Source organism: Mercenaria mercenaria, chromosome 4 (genome assembly GCF_021730395.1).
Source record: "Mercenaria mercenaria strain notata chromosome 4, MADL_Memer_1, whole genome shotgun sequence".
Lineage (NCBI taxonomy): Eukaryota > Metazoa > Mollusca > Bivalvia > Venerida > Veneridae > Mercenaria > Mercenaria mercenaria.
Window position 1 is genome coordinate 59206340 of NC_069364.1, and position 21079 is coordinate 59227418.

A 21079-nucleotide genomic window follows, 5' to 3' on the forward strand; every position below is an offset into this window, starting at 1 on the left:
ACTATGGCAAATCTAAGTGTCCTCGCCAACCAAGGGGGAGGGGGTCCACAAGAATCAAGTTACAAGCTCAATGATACTTGGTGTTTTGTTTTCTTATCCTATTCACTTCATGTCAAATTCTGAAAAAGACTATAAGCACAACCAAAAAACTAAAGTGAACCGATCCATGATTCCTTGGCATGTTATATCTACCTTTGAGTTGCTTGACTGTTACAGGACATGACACCATGACTTCTCTCATACAGGTTCACATATCCATTCTTGGTACAGCAGATCTTGTCACCTGTACGGAACACAGCCTTCCCGAACTCTTTTGTACGATGGTCACTGTATCTCTTACAACATAGATCATTTATACTGTCACACACCTTCCTGTTAAATAAAAGAAAAGACACCTAAATATCTGTCATTAAAAGTTGATACAAGTCTTATCTGATTATAATATTCTTGTATAATGAACTGGCATTTCTGGAGATTTTAACCATGTCAGTAAAACCAATCTGGCACCCCTCAAGCTAGAATACTCTGGTGCTGTTAATGACAACTTATAATTCATGCACTTATTATATATTGTTTATGTAAAATACAATAAAAATCAAATACCTTGGTCATTGATCTCCATATAAAAAAGTTATTTAAAAGAAAAAACATAATGTTAATGCTACAAATGATAAAATTAAACTGGAACTTTGTTGCTGTGCATCACTGAAACACCATGACATCACTTTTATTACATAACAATTACCCTTAAAACAGATATTCCTATCTGCATCTACAACCAGTAACATATTATTATAAAAGGGAATATCTGGTTCAAGGGTAACCGTTTTTGGTAGTAGCAAGGCTTAGCCGAGTTACTGCAAAAACAGTTACCCAAGAGCTGGATATTCCCACTTGCATCTACAACATATGGGGTTTTTTTTCCCTTATATAGTGAATTTTACATATTATAGAGTAAATAATGCAAAATGATATACTTTCTTTGCAGCACTCTTTCTTATAGAAGGGTATTTAAACAAAGTGCAACAAATTAGCATCCGTAAACAGAAATGATAAACAGAAAATATCTTACTTTTAATCAAGAAATATATGGAACACAGAGAAGGTATTTGATTTTTATGAAATTTTACGTATTTACTAAATAGTATATTATCATGACTGTTATTAACACCACCAGAGCCGTCTGGAAAGGGGGATGCCAGATAAAGTTTATGGGCATTGGTAAAATCACAGGATAACCCAGTCCATTGTGCAAGCATGACCTTAACAGAGAAACAACCTCTTTGGGTCAAGGAGAACATTCAGAATTATGCCTTAGCTGGTGATAGAGGGCGTGAGGTGTAAGCTCATTTCATTACCTCTCACAAACAGACTGGATCAAACCAAGTCTGCTATTACTTTGCTTGGTTGCGTTCTATGCTAACAAAGATACTTCTCAAAGATTTTAACAAAAATATGGCTTCGTTTTTCACCTTCAGATGGCTATTGAAGTCCAGTTTAAAACTTCCATAAACAATTAAGGTTTAGGAGTATATCTTTAATATACAGAAATATTTGATAAACAAACAACATCTTTACCAACAATCTACCTGACAATTACATGTTTTGCTGTACTGTCCCATATGATGTATACTTACAATATTTTCAAACCACTTGGATGATTTCTCGGTTAATCCGATTCGATTTGATTACTAGGTGAAACCGGTTTCAATTCTGCAAAACCGCTAATAGATCTCAGACAATACACATCACGAATCATACTTTATCTTTATACATTTCTTTGACCAGCACATAGACCTGCAGTTTATTTCCACTAAAACACATCAACATAATCATTAGTATCTGTTTGCCTGTTGTGATATATTTCAAATAAAATACACAAAAATACGACTTAATAATTATCACACTGTTTGCAAACAATAAAGTCCGTAAAAGTTCCTAATGAAGTCAGCTGCTGGAAGTAACTTGATACGGTCATCAGGAAAGAAAACAGCATTTTCAGTATGGCGGCCGTTTAACCGATTCGATTTGATTTCATACATATGATTAACCAGTTTCAAAATTTTAAAATCGTCCTTGTCCTAGTGTAAAGACATAAAAATAATTTTTGAAAATTATGTTCAACCTAGTTATATGAAATTCTAGCTCTGGGACATAATTGCAAATGCTTTGAAATAAAGATATGTAACAGTTCTTTGAAAATGGCCAGGTTTTAAAGGTGCAGAACTGTCCGAAAGTGTGGCCCCTTTATGTAGCTCTTCTCTAGAATGCAATGTACATATCAGTAAACTGACAGTTGTTGTGTAGAGTAATATACATCTTTTATATTATGCTATTCAATTTTGATATGAAATAACCTTTGTTTTCTACAATTTGGCCTTGTTTGATTTTTTTTCTCAAAATGTAAGGTTAAGTCATAAGAAAAATATATTCAAATTTTAATTTTTTATGTCAAAAGTAGTTGTAAAGATAGTATATGGTGGTTAGAATTCAACTTGCTGAACTTTTCAAGGCTTAAATCTAAATCAGAGGAACCTGGTGCAGTGGTTCGCGAGTAAAGTGCCTTCATGCAAAAAGTTAATGTTGTGACGAACGAACTAATGAATGGACGGACAGTTGAAAACTAATATGCCTCCCTTCGGGGGCATAAAAATAAAACAATTTATTATATCCTGTTCACTTGATTACAAACAAACAATTTTTTTTTTCACTTTCTAGCAATGACTAAAAGTGAACTTCAATAAAAATTCAGATGTTTATAATTATTGATATGAGCAAATAAATATTTTTTAATACAAATGTATGTCTTTTCTTCACGAAGCACAAATTGTACGGAACTATTTTCTTTTTATAACAAAAAACTGCTGGCACTGTAATTCATCTTTCATTGGTGAAATGTGTAAATTTTCAATGAACCATCCAAAAGACATAAAATGATATCTTGTTTTTGCACATTTGTTTTTGTTTTCTTTTGTTGTCATTCTCACAAGAATAACTACTGATTTAAAATGTTCAAGGAAAATATACATTTTTTACTTTTTCAGAGCATGCCAAGAGATACGATCAATTCCAGAGGACATTGAAAATTTGTATAGAAAATCAAGTTTAGGAGAAACTAAAATACTAGTGAATGCCATGAAGAAAACCATGGAGGATATAAAGAAGTCAAAAGAGCAGCTATTAAGAGAGCTGAAGAAACACAAGAATAAGGCAACTGATTCCATTAGGAAATTTAGAAAGGAAATGGAAGCAATGCTTGAGAAACTCGAACAGGATACCATAAAGGAGGTTGAAGCAGAGTATGAAAAAACTGAAAGTATATTACACAAACAAACCAAGGAAGCAGAGAAATTCAACGCTGACCTTGTACAATACTTCAAGAAACTGGAGAGGTCTGCTGGAAATAAAGCACAGGAGTTTGTCTGTGTTAAACAGACTGAGAAAACTATTAGTAAAGCTGAAAATGCTGAACAAATTCTGAGAAAAGAACCAGATGTGGAAATAGGATTTCAACACGATGTCACAATCAAAAACTTTCTTAAACCATTAAAGACACTGGGCAAGATCTCAGTTACAAGTACAAAACTCAAACTGAAAACGACAGTGTACACAAAGAGAGCAGAGAATGAAATAAATGTAAAATTGACAACAGACATAAGAGACTGCAGTATTTTGGTTCATGTTTCACTTCAGATGGCAGCCTTCTACTGACAGACTTCAAAAACAATAGACTGAAACTTGTAAATATTTTCACAGCTACAGTTAAGGATCATCTAGATCTTGATGCTGAACCACATGCTGTCTGTCAGATCAGTGATGATGAAGCTGCAGTCAGTCTTAATAACAGAACCATCCAGTTTGTATCTCTTGGTGCTAAGATGGCAACCACAAGGCAACTGAAACTGCAACATGGCTATTTTGGTCTGGCCTACAAGGATGGGAGACTGTTTATATCTGACAATTCCACAGTTTATATCCATGATATGACTGGTACCATGCTCCACAAAATCACAGCAGACAGATCAGGCAATGCTATTTTTAGAGTCAGCAGAAATATCACTCTCAGCACTAACAGAGACAGGGTGTATATAGCTGAAGGGAACAAAGGTCTGATCACATTAGACACTCAGGGAAATTATGTATCAACATTTACAGATCCTGATGTAGTTTACCCTTGGGCAATATGCACTGATGGAAGAGGAAACATGATTGTCTGCAGTTCAACTGGATCCTCAAACATAGTCCAGATAAGTGAGGAATCTAACAGGAAGTTAGGTGTACTCACAGTTATGATGCTAGTTTTATCTGCTTCATTTGACCCACAGCAGAACAAACTTACTCTAACTGGGTCCAACAATACTGTAAAAATCTTTCAACTAGAATAGATCATATCCTCCAAACTTATTCTTAAAAACAACAACGAAATGTTCTGCAGGTTAAATTTCTTCAATTTTATATCTAATTTACACCAAACTATCTTAAAACATCTATGCATAATGTATCTTGTGAGAAGGCCTAACAGTATGCTATATTACAGTTAGTTCAATAAATGAAGCACAAATCTTTTTTGTCTTTAATCATGCTTCTCCAGTTTTTTATTTATCTCATCTTAACATTTACACTGAATAAGAAACCTTATACTCCTATCACAGTATGGAAACGATCAACAAATTTTCTTTATTCTTATTGATTTTTTTTCTATTTAGTTTTCTTCTCTTTGTTTCTTTCATTAAATCTAAGGAGCATTACAGAATTAAATGAGGAAGAAATTAGCTTAACCTTTTTTCCAATAGGACATAACTCTTATCACCCTCCATTTCCTATCTTTTCAACTTCCTTACTCTATTCTCTCCCTTTAGTTAAAAAAACAAAACAACCCTTATGCAGACAGGTATACATAGATTTACATTTTAGATCTATATTGCTGACAAACTACTTAATTGATATATTGTACTACTGAAATGACATATTGAACTGGAAGTTTGTTCATTTATGTGTAATTGTATGTATATATGTATATATCTGTGGAAATAAAATTCATAAAAAAACAAGAGCTGTCTCCATAGGATGACACACGCCCCCGATGGCACTTTGAATGAATAGTTATGGCCAATGTTAGAGTTTAGGACCTTTGACCTACGGAGCTGGGTCTTGCGCGCGACACGTTGTCTTACTGTGTCACACATTCATGCATAGTTATTTTAAAATCCATGCATGAATGACAAAGATATGGATCGGACATGCCCATCAATGCACTATCATGCAAAATGACCTTTAACGTCTAAGTGTGACCTTGACCTTTGAGCTACGGACCTGGGTCTTGCGTGTGACACGTCGTCTTACTGTGGTACACATTCATGCCAAGTTATTTGAAAATCCATCCATCGATGACAAAGATATGGACCGGACACGCCCATCAATGAACTATCCTTTAACGTCTAAGTGTGACCTTGACCTTTGAGCTACGAACCTAAATCTTGCGCACCACACGTCGTCTTACTGTGGTACACATTCATGCCAAGTTATTTGAAAATCCATCCATCGATGACAAAGATATGGGCCGGACACGCCCATCAATGCACTATCCTTTAACGTCTAAGTGTGACCTTGATCTTTGAGCTACGGACCTGGGTCTTGCGCGCGACATGTCGTCTTACTGTGGTACACATTTATGCCAAGTTATTTGAAAATCCTCCATCGATGACAAAGATATGGACCGGACACGCCCATCAATGCACTATCCTTTAATGTCTAAGTGTGACCTTGACCTTTGAGCTACGGACCTGGGTTTTGCGCGCGACACGTCGTCTTACTGTGGTACACATTCATGCCAAGTTATTTGAAAATCCATCCATCGATGACAAAGATATGGACCGGACACGAAAATTGCGGACAGACTGACAGACCGACAGACTGACAGACCGACAGACAGACAGGTTCAAAAACTATATGCCTCCCTTTGGGGGCATAAAAAAACATTTACACTATATATGGTTGATTTCTCAACATGGAAATGTTTACAGATTTTTAAAAGAAACATTAAAGACCTGAGTAAGTTTACACCAAACACTTCCATATAATAAGGAAGAGCAGCTACAGTGATTCAGTAGTTTGTCTGTCCATGGAATTCCAAACTCCTGCAACTAGAATACATAACTCAGATAAGAGCACCATGTATGGCTGCTTTATACACATATAGCATACTTCAGAACCAAGAAAGCTTCTGCGCATCTTCTGTATCTTGTAGAATACCTAACTCTGATAAGAGTACCATGTATGGGTGCGTTACACCTCGCAAACTTCAGAACAAAGAGAGCTCCTGGAGTCTGAGCATCTCTCATACATGTCATATCTTGTACTATCCTCCAACTAAATTTACGCAGGAGTTGCCCATTACCATTGTAAGCTAAACTAGAAATGTGTCCATGGGACACAAATGCCCCCACTACATGACAAAGGACAGTCACACAGATCAACTTTGGGAAAACAATATGTTGCTATTTAAAAAAAAAAATTCCTAGGTCTGGGGCCATTACTCCCACAATACTGAATGAATCTGGACACGAATCCCCAGGTGCACAACTGCACATGCTGACCAACATTCCTGTAAACTTTGGTGACTCTAGGTCAAATACTTTGGAGCTAATCGTGACACAACATTAAAATGACCAATTTTTAACTAAGTCAGGGGCCATAACTCCTACAATACTGAATGAATCTGGACGCAAAACCCCAGGTGCACAACTGCACATGCTGACCAACATTCCTGTAAACTTTGGTGACTCTAGGTCAAATACTTTTGGAGCTTCGCGCGACACAACATTAAAATGACCAATTTTTAATTAAGTCAGGGGCCATAACTCTTACAGGACTGAATGAATTCGGACGCAAAACCCCAGGTGCACAACTGCACATGATGACCAACATTCCTGTAAACTTTGGTGACTCTAATTTAAATACTTTTGGAGCTATGCGCAACACAACATTAAAATGACCAATTTTTTACTAAGTTAGGGGCCATAACTCCTACACGACTGAATGAATTCGGACGCAAAACCCCAGGTGCACAACTACACATGCGGACCAACATTCCTGTAAAGTTTTGTGACTCTACGTCAAATACTTTTGGAGCCAGGTGCGACACAACACTAAAATTACCAATTTTTACAAAGTCAGGGGCCATAACTCCTACACAACTGAATCAATCTTGACACAAAACCACAGGTGCACAACCTCACATGCTGACCAACATTCCTGTAAAGTTTTGTGACTCTACGACAAATACTTTTGGAGCTAGACGCGACACAACATTCTCGGAAGGACGGACAGACAGACTAGGGCAAATCTATATGCCCCCCCACACCCCACCCTCAAAGTGGGGGCATAAAAATGAGCTATTGTGCAGTAAAATAGATCATTGACATTTAATTAGATTTTCACATCGATAAATATTTTTGTAATTTTGCCATTTGTAAAACAGTTACCCACATGCAAATGGTGGCCTGTCCCATTTTCTATCTTTAGATAACAAAAACATTGAACTTTGGCCTAATACCAGCACAATAGGAACAATCTACTTTTCCAAAGGCAGTCATCCTATTAAGTTTCTAGTCTGTAGATCAAAGCTTTCTTTAGTTACTGAGCAGAAACTTTTTTAATCTCAAGGTCAGTGTGACGTTAACTTTTGACCTACTAAACTGAAAAAACATTAGGGCTTATCTATTATGAGCATTGATAACCATCCTATGAAGTATAAAGTCAGAAGGCTAAAGGATTCTCAAGGAACTGAGTGGAAACCAATCTAAATTTTAAGATCACTGTAACCTTGAAAATTGGAAAATTGACCTCTTACAAAGAACTATGGATCGGCAGCTGTCCTCAGGCAAATATCCACTTAAGTATGATGACTATATGCCAAAATGTTCTTCACTCATTGAGTAAAACCCTTTCCAGTCTCAATGTCACTGAGAGCTAGGCCTTCATCTACTAACTCGCCCCCCTCCCACCCCAATCCCGGCAAAAGTCAAAATCACATTCTAATATGCTTCTTTCTGTTTATTTTTTATTATATTTTTTTGTTTGGGGTTTAACGTAGTTTTTCAACAGTATTTCAGTCATGTAATGACGGGCAGTTAACCTAACCAGTGTTCCTGGATTCTGTACCAGTACAAACCTGTTCTCTGCAAGTAACTGTCAACTTCCCCACATGAATTACCAGAGGTGGAGGACGAATGATGTCGGACACAATGTCTTTTATCAAACTGTCACGAAGAACATACGCCTCGCCCGAGGATCGAACTCACGACCCCGCGGTCCATAGACCAACACTCTCCCTACTGAGCTGAGCAGGTGGGTGCCTTCTCTCTGTTTAAACATTCTAACCTTAGAATGGTCACGTTAACGTGCGGTGATGTCAATGTTTTTGTTGCAACCAAGAAATAGCGCTACTATATTTTATTTACAGTTTTAGATTAAGGGCATATTAAATTCGAAGTAATTTATAGCAAAACCATGTTTAAACACTTTTTACACACTCGGGCGGAAACACGTCATACAAATAATTTCTGAAATTATTCAGCCCGTCGTAAAACTGCCCATCGTGATAAATAGTGTTAAAGCACTTTTTTGCAATAAATTATTTCTTAAATGAAATCATGAGTACGATATAAAACAAGACAGAACTCTTCAAGCGTTTCTGAATTCAGCTGGCTTGCATAAACAACAATTCGGCATTTTGTTCTGCTATTTTGTTCTGCTGTATCTGTTGAATGTTCCTCAGCTGTGCAACTTCAACCTTATATATTGGCAAAAGTGTTGATAGCTTGACACACTTACAGTAATAAACAGTTTTACGTTTGCTTTAGTTACTGCCTGAAGATCGTTGTCCAAAGTAGCAGTTCCATGCAGCTTTTAATGTTGAAAATCCGTAAAAGTGAATTTTGTCTGTGGGCAGGTGGATTTTTAAGACTCACTCGTCTATGGACAAAGTAAAACATATAAGGGAATTCCAAACCCCTGGACCAAGATTTTCACCTAAGATGACCAAGTTTCAAACCTGACCTAGTGTCACTAAGAGAATGAAGATCCAGTAAATAATATGACCTATGAAGCACAAAGATGCCTTTTCAATGACATTACCTGACCTTACATGCTTTTTTTCATAGATGACACCATTTAAGACTTGACCTTTCACCTGTATTCATAAAGAAGAATCTTCTAATATATTTTATGGAAACAAGTGCAGCTTTTGGACAGCTTACAAAGTTTCCCTAATATTTGACCTAATGAGCTGGTTTATGATCCCAGTGAGATTTTATTGAAGCAAACAATATGACCATGTTTTGTTAGGATTAGGCAAAAAAAAGGTGTTAACAGTAAAAACAAAAGCTGACCAAGATTATATTGGCCTTTCATCATTGAAATGGTGTAAAAATTTGGCATCTAGAGTGTTCAGAAGTTGTTTTTTTTTAAAGAAACCCAGTTTCTAACATGGAAATAGAGGTAGAAAAGGCAGATCTTTTGACAAAGTTTCATTAACTTATTTTTGTTTCTTTTTTTTTGGTAGGGTAGGAAAAGGGGGGGCTTAATCATGCCGACACAACCCAGATCAATGGTGAGATTTCCAGCCTTTGATGGTGGAGAAATGGAGAAAGACTGCAGATGCTTCTTTGGGCATAAGATCAGGCACCTTGGTAGAATCACAAGACCTTCAGTAAACCAGGCAGGTAGCTTCTTTATATGAAGAATTTTGCACCTCAAGAGAGGTTTCAAACCCACAATAAGAAGTTTCGTCAGTATCAAGTATAAAACTGTGTGCATTAACAAATCTCCTCAATACTTAACAGACTGGCCTACCTTTAGACCTATGATGATCCAGTTACAAATCTGACCCTGATTTTATCAAGACAAACAAGTGCTTAAAAGGTTTTTCTATGATCTGACCTAGATTTTTCACGCAGATGACCAAGTTTAATAAATTTACCCTTACCTATTCTTTTTTTGAAGCAGTTATCAAGGAAAAATACTCTAAAATGTTTCATGAAGATCAGGAACAAAATATGACCTCTGAAGTGTTCATTACATTTGTCTGATATTTGACTTTGTGACCTGGTTTTGACCAAAGATGTCCAAGTATTGACCACATTTGACATTTTATTTAGGGCAAGCATTATGATCAAGTTTCTTTAAGACCTTCAAGGCCAAAATTGTGACCTTTAGAGCAAAACTGATGGTGAGGGATGTCAACAGGTTACTGACACATCTGTATTGCAAGAGCTCACCTTATGCACTTTGAATCCAAACATGTGTGCAGAGTTAAAAAAAACTGATTCAGTAGTTTCTCATAAATGAGTATATGATCCACTTTCATTATTTTTTATGTTAAAAAGGGAATAATCCTGACACAATGTAAGCCTTACTTGTGAAACCTATTCTTTAAGATCATTTGCAATGAGTTTGAATGCATTCATTCTAGTTGTTTCTGAGAAACTTGTATACCTGCAATATGTCCTCAATTTTTTTAATTAAACAAGTGACTGAGTGTTGCAATTAATAGGGAGTCAGTGGCGCAGTGGCTGGCAGGTTGGACTAAAATGCCAGCGGTCCGGGTTCGATTCCCGGTCGCGGCTGATATCCCAACTAGTGTTCAGTGCTGGGTGATATGCTTAAATTGGTACTCTTTCCAGCAGTATCAGCCTAGACTGGATGCTGGGAAGGTAAATATGACACCTGCCATGGGCTCGGCTGGAAATAAGTTGTTCCATCCAGTCCAGGTGGGGACTTTCGTCCACTACTCACGTTAAACAAGAAACTTTACTTTTGCAGTGGCAATACAAAAGTCCCCTACTGGTGGCCTTGACCTTTAACTGACAAGCATAGATCATGTGCTGACACATTGTCTCATCATGGGAAACATTTGTGTATAGCACTAAAATCAGTGCATATAAAACTTACAGAGCAGAAACTATTTTTACTTGACCTTCAATAGAGACTTTGACCTTTGACCTACAAGCATAAGTCATGTACGTGCATAATCTACATATTGTCTTCTATTCACAAAGCAAGTTTAACTAGAGCTATCACTGAAGGTGATGAATGTACCCCCGCATGCACTGACACAGTACATTGCAATTTGATGCACACAAGACTGCATAATTATGTGGACTGTAAGTATAAAGACTCTATGTATATAGCATAGTAACAAAAAACAAAGTCCCATAACTCTGCAGAATATTTATCTAAAAGAACGTTACATGCACCATGCACAAGTAGGGTTGGTACTGATCACTTGTGTGAAGTTTTATTAAATTGTGTGCAAGGGTTCGGGAGATTAGGCGGACACAAGATTGCATATGCAGACTGTATGTATAAAGTCCTGTAACTCTGCAATTTTTTTTTTCTGAAAGAACCTAACATGCACCATGCACAACTACTGTTGTTACTCAACACTTGTGTGCAGTTTTATTAAATTGTGTCAAGGGGATGAGGAAAGTTGGTGCACACAAGATTGTGTCTATGTATATAGTATAGTAACAAAAAACAAAGTTCCATAACTCTGCAAAAAAAATTTCTGAAAGAACCTAACATGCATCATGCACAGCTACTTTTGTTACTGATCACTTTTGTGAAGTTTCATTAAATTGTGTCAAGCGGATGAGAGTTGGTGCACACAAGATTGTGTCTACGGACAGACAGACAGACGGACGGACAGACAGACAACCTGAAACCAGTATACCCCACTTATAACTTTGTTGTCGGGGGGTACAATGAACCTAGCTTGAATACTTTTTGAATAACTACATGATTCAGATTTGTAGATGGACAGATGAACAGACCGACTGACATACATTACAGCCAGATGGAGGGCATTCCTGGTCTCCTACGGTGTTCAACCAATCGGGGACTAAAAAGGGCATTATTTTGATAAATGCAATAGCTATAGTGTTATGCAACTTGTTTTGTGATGTCACCTCATGATGTTGAATAAATGTCACAGTGAAGTTTGTCAAATTCTGGTTTAGTAGTTTTTGAGAAACTTGCTTTCATATAAAACTTTAACCAAACAAAAAAAATTCTAAAGATATGACCGACTCAGCATAAAACAGCAGTCTATCAGTAATATATGGTGGCCTTAAAAACCTGTACCATACTTGGACATATTGTTTTAGCATTTATGGTCCTTTAGGACCTAGGAGTCCATTGAATACTACTGTAGATAGAATATCTCTGAAGCTGAATCTACAGAACAATAGTGGTAGTACATATTCTGCAACCTGTTATTAATATACATGTAATCAAGCCAAGTCTGTTATTATTCTGCTTGGTTGTATTCCAAGAATCCAAAAGGATCTCCTTATAGATTTTTAACTGATAAAACTCAAGACATAACATTCATGAAGACAACTAAAACAAGAGTTGTCCGTAAGACAGCGCGCTCGACTTTTCTCAGTGCTTGACTCTGAATCAGAGCTTTGCCAGTAAAAAAAATTCTAAGTTAAAAAGGGACATAACTCAGTCAAAATTCAAATCAGAGTTATGGGAATTGTGTCTCCTGGTGTAGACTTTGATAGTAAATAACTATTTTGAGTTTCAAGTCAAAAGCTTTAACAGTAACAGAGATATTTGACTTTTAACAAAAAATTCTAAGTTAAAAAGGGGCATAATTCTGTCAAAATTCAAATCAGAGTTATGGATATTGTTTCTCCTGGTGTAGACTTTGATGGTAAGTAAGTATTTTAAGTTTCAAGTCAAAAGCTTTGACTTTTTCTTCGAAAAGTCGAGCTAAAAAGATTAATTTATCCTGTTTTCTTAACATACCTTGTAAAGCTGATGAACTGTGAAGTGACATGGTCCTTTAATGAATCATGGTTTAACAACTTCATCACCTCCATACTGATATCTGTAACAGTGGACTAAATACTGATATCTGTAACATTAGACTAAATACTGATATCTGTAACTGATATCTGTAACAGTAGACTAAATATAACTACACAAGCAAAAGTAACAACCAATTATTATTTGGTAAAAAGTTGTATAGCAATTATTCTATTTTTCATGAATAAAAAACATGAATAATTTTATTACATCCCTCATAAATACTAACTTGAGCTATCACTAAAGGCAAGTAATACCCCCAAATGCTACTCTGATACAGGGAAAGTAAAATATTATCATGATCTCTGACCTTCAATGTGACCTTGATCTTGGAACAAGAGACATTGGTTGTCCATTCTGCATGTTGTCTTAATTAGGGTAACAACTGATACCAATTTTAGAAAATCCTTCCAGTGGTTAAGATATGGAGCAGGCACAAAGCTAAGCTTATGACCTGTGACCTCAACCAACAATCTGCTTAGTATTTTATGCATATTGTACTGGAAAATTACTGAGTGCAAAATGAGGTTTTTTTCGCATGTGATCTCACAATTATGGTAATTGTTATCCAAAACACGTTTACCTTAATTCAGTGTGTATTTCTAAACTAGAAAAACACCTCAGATATTAAAAACCTTATTGCTTCTTTGAAAGCAACCAATGGAGTGTCACGCAGAACAATTTATTATCTAACTAACAAATTTATATATATTACCAAATCTCAATTAAACTTTTTTCAAGATTTTTTTTTCAAAATAATTTAGAAAATGTTCTTTTTTCAAGAAAGTCTGACCACCAGATTATCACTTTTTCTTTCTCGGATTGTTTATTCCTGTCCTTAATTTACAGGGAATTTAAACAAGTTTATGAGACAATGATTACTTCATATTATTATTTCCACAAAAATCCTGCAACTGTTTTCTCGTATTTCCCACTTTTTGCAATTTTAGGAGTATTTCCTAGCAAAGGAATGCCTGGTAAATATCGATGAAAACTCCCATCCCCTGGGTATTACCGGCCAAGCCTATGAAATAATAACCTGACCATATCTTGCAAAGTAATAAAATTACCATATCTTATGAAGTAATAATTTCAATATATCTTGTGATGTAATAATAAGACTATACCTTGTGATAAAAAAATTTGACCATTCTTTGTGATGTAGTAATATGGCCGTATCTTGTGAAGCAATGGTTTGACCATTCCTTTTGAAGAAATAACTTTCCTTGTGAAGCATTAATATGATCTTACCTTGCAAACAACAATATGACCATTCTCATAAATATGACCATACCTTGTAAGTAACTAGAATATTCTTTAGCAGAAAAGCACATTTCTCTCCAAATGCAGCGTAGTAATAGGCAAGAAGTCAATAGGGGACAGGAGAGAAAGTCAAAGAGACTGATGGTTGGCTTAGAAACTAAAATGCAAAAGGGATCATCTACTTGGCATGTGCAATCATTCTATCAAGTTTCAACGCTCTGGGTTAATTGGTTTTCAAGTAATGGATTGGAAATAGTTTTCCATGTCTGGCCCCTGTGACCTTGACCTTTGATCAGTCCCAAAAAAGTGTCATATACTCTGTAAGCCCTATCAACCTATTAAGTCTGAAGGTTCTGGGTCAAATGGTTCTCAAGATATCGATTGGAAAAGGTTATCCATGTTCTGGCCCCTGTGACCTTTGATCAAGTGACCCCAAAATCAGTAGGGGTCATCTTCTCTGCATGTCCAATTATCCTATAAAGTTTCAACATTCTGGGTCAAGTGGTTCTCAAGTTATTGATCGGAAACGGTTTTCCATGTTCAGGACACCGTGACCTTGACTTCTAAAAGAATAGCTCTTAAGATCAATAGGGGTCATCTACTAGGCATGTCAAATCATCCTAAGAAGTTTCAACATTCTGGGTTGTGGTTCTCAAGTTATGGATCAGAAACAGTTTTCCATGTTTTGGCCCCTGTGACCTTAACCTTTGATCGAGTAACCCCAAAAACATCAACATTCTGGATCCAGTGGATCTAAAGTTATTGATCAGAAATGATTCTCCATGTTCAGGCCCCGTGACCTTGACTTTTGAATGAGTGACTGGCAAAAAATAGGGTTTATATACTTCGTAGCTGTATCATTCTATGAAGTTTGAAGGTTCTAGGTCAAATGGTTCTCTAGTTATTGATCGGAAATGAAGTTTGACGGATTCTGGCTCCTGTGACTTTGACCTTTGATCAAGTGTACCAAAAGTCATTATAGGTTATCTACTCTGTATGTCCAGTCACCCGTTCAAGTGTCAATATTCTGGGTCAAGTGGTTCTCAAGTTTTTCTGTTTTCCTTGTTTAGGCCCCTGTCACCTTGACCTCTGACGGAGTGACCCCAAAAACAATGCCATTTGACTATCTGACCTTTCCTTGTAAAGTAATAATCCAACAATTCTGTGAAAAGTAATTATATGACCATACCTTGTGAAGTAATGACTTGACCATTTCTTGTGAAGTAATAATCTGACCATTCCTTGTTACTAATCTGACAATTCCTTATAAAGTAATAATCTAACCATTCCTTGTAAAGGAATAATCTAACCATTCCTTGTAAAGGAATAATCTAACCATTCCTTGTAAAGTAATAATCTGAACACTCCTTATGAAGTAATAATCTGATAATACCTTGTGAAGTATAATCATCTCCACTTGAAGAAGGGTTGGCATATGGTAGTTTTCTCAAACTGAACTGTTCTGGGTGGAATTCTGGGTATATTTTCTTTGATATTCTTGTAGCATTATCAATAATCCTTGCTGACTCAGCACGATGGTTGTTCCTCAGTTCAACAGCACAACCTAAAAGAGACAAACATATCCAAAAGAACTACCACTTTGAGTGAACCTTTGAATAATGTCAATGTTGTAAGACACCCGTTTCCTGAAAATGCTTGATAGATTATTCTGAAGTCCAAAAAGGGACATAACTAACAGAAGTATTGCACACTGAACTGTTCAGAACATGCCCTTTTCCACCTGGTGATGATGTACACCAAGTTTGATTTTAAGTGGATGAAGACTTAGGAGAAGCTGAGTACAAAAATCAGTATAATTGAATGATGTACCAACAAAAGGGCCTTGTGGGTACCGAGGGCATAAAAATAGCTACACATTACATTCTTTACTATTAATCTATATTATAAACAAGAGGGTAATTTTGACACTATATCACTCACCTGTTAAACTTGGACTTGGAATCATCAAAATAAACATTCTGACCAAGCTTCATGAAGACAGGGTCATAAATGTGGCCTCTACAGTGTTAACAAGCTTTTCCTTTGATTTGAGTGGTGACCTAGTTTTTGACCCATATGAACCAGTTTTAAACACGGCCTAGGAATCATCAAGATATACATTCTCACCAAGTTTCATGAAGATAGAGTCATAAATGTGGCCTCAAGAGTGTTAACAAGCTTTTCCTTTGATTTGAGTGGGTGACCTAGTTTTTAACCCTATATGACTCAGTTTTGAATTTGGCATAGGAATCATCAAGATAAACATTCTGACAAAGTTTCATGAAGACAGGGTCATAAATGTGGCCTCTATAGCGTTAACAAGCTTTTCCTTTGATTTGAGCGGTGACCTAGTTTTTGACCACAAATAATCCAGATTCGAACTTGACCTAGAGGTCATCAAGACAAACATTCTAACTAACTCTCATGAGTTTCAAACATAAACTGTGGACTCTAAAGTATTAACATGAATTTCCCTTGATCTGGCCTACTGACCTAGTTTTTAACCCCACATGACCCAGTTTCAGACTTGATTTCATAAAGATTGGGTCACAACTGTGGCCTCTATAGTGTTTACATGGCAAATGTTCACGGACGACGCATGATGCTGGACAATGACCGTTCACAATAGCTCACCTTGAGCAGGTAAGCTAAAAACTTATTTAAACAATATCATAACTTGGTAATATTAAACAAAGCAATGTGCCATTAACAAGAGATATGATGCCAATCCATATTCTTTTAAGAATTAATATATAGCACATCCATACTTAACATTTCGAAATAATATCAAGAGGTTATACACATGACGAATAATTTCACAAGAGCTAGCCTGTGTGAATTATACACACAGTGTATAACCGATTCGTATTGTTCAGATACGTTAAAATAGGTTCTGGTTTATATTATTTATATTCAATGTGTCTTACATGTAATCAAGTAGATGAAATAAAGAAGCACTATTTCATGGCGCATGTATGGCATCAAACATAGCAAGCTGACATGACCTTAATGTGCAAGTGTTTTAAGTGTTAAATATAGGAAGTAAAATGTCCTTCGGAATAACTTATCATTTTGATTCTGAAAATATCTTTCATCTAAAATAATAGATCAAATGTGGTAGCACACTTTATTGAGGCCTGTATGATGCCAAATAATATGTTAATGTGACATCAAATTTCAGTCTTTTCACTGAATATGCAAGGACTTGTCTTATTAGAATTCATTTTTAAAGTCAGGTAATGAGGTACTCATTAAAACTAAAAGCCAAATACTGAGCAATACAGAGCACAAAGTGAGTGGCAATTTTTTTATTTCTTATAGACCTAAATTCGTTTGGAATATAGAGTATTTCATGTTAGGAAGTTATTCAGCCAGCCTGCAGAAGGTTTGTGGTTATGCTCAGGTTTCTGCCCCTGCCTTATATAATGTCCCAACAGGCACCTGGGGTCTTCCTGAACAGTCACACTATGAAATAAGCTGTGTCTGTGCAATATAAAATGCAATGAAACAAAAACTCCATACAAGTAAATCTTTCACAAAATTGTTGACATTACAAGAAATACATATTCTAACCTTGAACATCTTAACTTTTAAATCTATTCAGTTACTGATCAAATAATAATCATACGCATAAAACTAGACCAAAATGAGCTAATACCCCTTTATAACACATATAAAGTTAAGGCCATTTCATATACTTTCCAGTTTCCACCACATAAACCACACCCGAAAAAAGTAATATTTACAGATAATGTGGGTTCCAACATACGTTGTATACACTGAAACTTAAATGGAATTGAACCCAAAATGAAAAGATGTACCAATTAAATTACTTTTACAACTGCCAATCTGGTCTGAAAAGATCTCTTTCCCTAGGCTCGAAAACAGCTAAACAATAATTCTGGATGCTCAACTCCACGCTAAATTAGTGGCATTCTCCCAATTCATCAATGTGTATATTAATTACATATACCCACTTCATTTAATTCTGCAATAACAACACAAATGCCTTTACCTGATTAAATACCCAAGCATTAATGTACCATTATTATCAATTTTAGGCCATTCTACATGTATTTCTATGTATATGCTATGCTTTTGATCCTAGATAAAACACTTTCACCCCAAAATTCAAACAAAATTTTGCCATAAGGTGATTCAAAATCAAAATGAAATGGCTAAAGTTTCATTTTATTTCAGTGTATGTATGAACCATCCTTTAACAACATGAATGGTTGAATGAAACACGTCAAATGGTGGTTTCCTAAAATGTATATAATATTATTACAATTCATACATTCAAGAATAACAAAGACCAAATTACCTATCCTTGCTAATGATATAAATGTATCACTAAGGAAGTTTCCTGGTTCTATAGATGGCAGCTGTCTAACGTCTCCGAGCAGAACTATCTTCCTGAGCTGTGCGTGTTCCTGCAGAAGCTCAATGAGGAAGGAAAATGTGGACACAGACACCAGGCTACACTCATCTACAACCAGGGTATTCACATCCTTGTGTTTCCATGGATTGTCTGGAAATACAGTATAACTCACCAAATAATTGTTTATTCTGAAGAAGGTAACACACCATGTTTATACTGAAGCAGATAAAATGTCATGTGTTTCATGGGTTTCTTGTTAAGAAATAAAATATTAATAAACAAATAAAACCTGAAATCAACCAATTATGCTCCCACGACATGCCTGTTTTTTGTTCTTAAAACAAGAGCTGTCTCCATAGGATGACATATGCCCCCGATGGCACTTTGAATGAGTAGTTATGGCCGATGTTAGAGTTTAGGACCTTTGACCTACGGAGCTGGGTCTTGCGCGCGACACGTCGTCTTACTGTGTCACACATTCATGCGTAGTTATTTTAAAATCCATGCATGCATGACAAAGATATGGACCGGACACGCCCATCAATGCACTATCATGAAAAATGACCTTTAACGTCTAAGTGTGACCTTGACCTTTGAGCTACGGACCTGGGTCTTGCGCGCGACATGTCGTCTTACTGTGGTACACATTCATGCCAAGTTATTTGAAAATCCATCCATGGTTGACAAAGATATGGACCGGACACGCCCATCAATGCACTATCCTTTAATGTCTAAGTGTGACCTTGACCTTTGAGCTACAGATCTGGGTCTTGCGTGCGACACGTCGTCTTACTGTGGTACACATTCATGCCAAGTTATTTGAAAATCCATCCATCGATGACAAAGATATGGACCGGACACGCCCAACAATGCACTGTCCCTTAATGTCTAAGTGTGACCTTGACCTTTGAGGTACGGACCTGGGTCTTGCGCGCGACATGTCGTCTTACTGTGGTACACATTCATGCCAAGTTATTTGAAAATCCATCCATCGATGACAAAGATATGGACCGGACACGCCCATCAATGCACTGTCCTTTAATGTCTAAGTGTGACCTTGATCTTTGAGCTACGGACCTGGGTCTTGCGCGCGACACGTCATCTTACTGTGGTACACATTCATGCCAAGTTATTTGAAAATCCATCCATCGATGACAAAGATATGGACCGGACACGAAAATTGCGGACAGACTGACAGACCGACAGACTGACAGACGGACAGACAGTTCAAAAACTATATGCCTCCCTTCGGGGGCATAAAAACAACAACAAACAAGAGCTGTCTCCATAGGATGACACATGCCCCCCGATGGCACTTTGAATGAATAGTTATGGCCGATGTTAGAGTTTAGGACCTTTGACCTACGGAGCTGGGTCTTGCGCGTGACACGTCGTCTTACTGTGTCACACATTCATGCGTAGTTATTTTAAAATCCATGCATGAATGACAAAGATATGGACCGGACACGCCCATCAATGCACTATCATGAAAAATGACCTTTAATGTCTAAGTGTGACCTTGACCTTTGAGCTACGGACCTGGGTCTTGCGCATGACACGTCATCTTACTGTGGTACACATTCATGCCAAGTTATTTGAAAATCCGTCCATGGATCAGGGGTTCCATTTGACCCGGGACCCCGGGTCCGGACCCGGGAGATTTTCAAAAGACGCTCAAAGGACCCGGCAGAATACTTGCCTGTGCGTCCTTCGGGACCCGGGGGCATTTTCCTTTGATAATCCTTTCTCTTATCATTAATTTCCTTCAGTAAAACTATTTCCACGATAGACACGTGTATTCAAAATAAACACTCGCGGTCATGCTCTCCTGCCTTTGATCTCTGCTAAATCCCGCCCTTTCTCCTGTAGACATGCCTCGCTGATTTTTTATCAGCAATTTACGTCACGGTGAGTGCACATAGGTAACAAGAAATCAATGAAGTGTTGAAATTAATTGATAAAGCGAATCCTGTGTACTGTCAAAAAAGGCGCCAATTATTAAATTATCGTAAGCAGCTGATTACCGAGCATGTGAAAAGTGCCCTGCAAGATTTTTTCATGCCAACTTTAAATTAGACCATTGTTTAGTGATCATATCGTAATTTCAACAAGAAACTTCACAAATTTTGATGAATTTCGAAAGCAAAAATAAGTTTAGAATGTCCGTTCACGGGTCTAATTACACCCGATGTCATATGCATATTTCCAAAATTCCTAAAAAAAAACCTGACTTTCAATGCAGTTTTTTATGATAAGTAGCATCATTATTTGAGGAACTATCGCTGATTTAGCTTAGTTTGCAAAATAGACTGAGCAAAAACTACTTTCCGATGACATTCTGAAAGTGTAACAGTATTCGGATAGTACATTTTGGATACATTTTTCTAGAGTGTTATAGCACTGTTCTGTTATTAAAAATGAAATGAAATATTGAAGAAAAACCTAATTAAAATAACATGAATTTTGATAAATATTAGTTTACAATATGAGACTATATGATCTGAGACTGACATTTTTATTATGCTGTAACATGATCTTGGGTTTATTGTTTTCTTAGGT

General features: G+C 36.6%; 1 protein-coding gene across 1 annotated transcript in view; it reads right to left on the bottom strand.

Annotated features, from left to right (window-relative positions):
• LOC123551870 (DNA helicase B-like) overlaps window positions 1–21079 on the bottom strand; it is a 71365-nt gene that overhangs the window by 12300 nt on the left and 37986 nt on the right. The window contains exons 12-15 of the mRNA XM_053542225.1: window positions 18464–18670; window positions 15533–15703; window positions 12817–12898; window positions 193–372 (exon numbers count right to left, since the gene is read on the bottom strand). Of these exons, the coding sequence (XP_053398200.1) occupies window positions 193–372; window positions 12817–12898; window positions 15533–15703; window positions 18464–18670 (640 nt within the window). The remainder of the gene's footprint in view (window positions 1–192; window positions 373–12816; window positions 12899–15532; window positions 15704–18463; window positions 18671–21079) is intronic.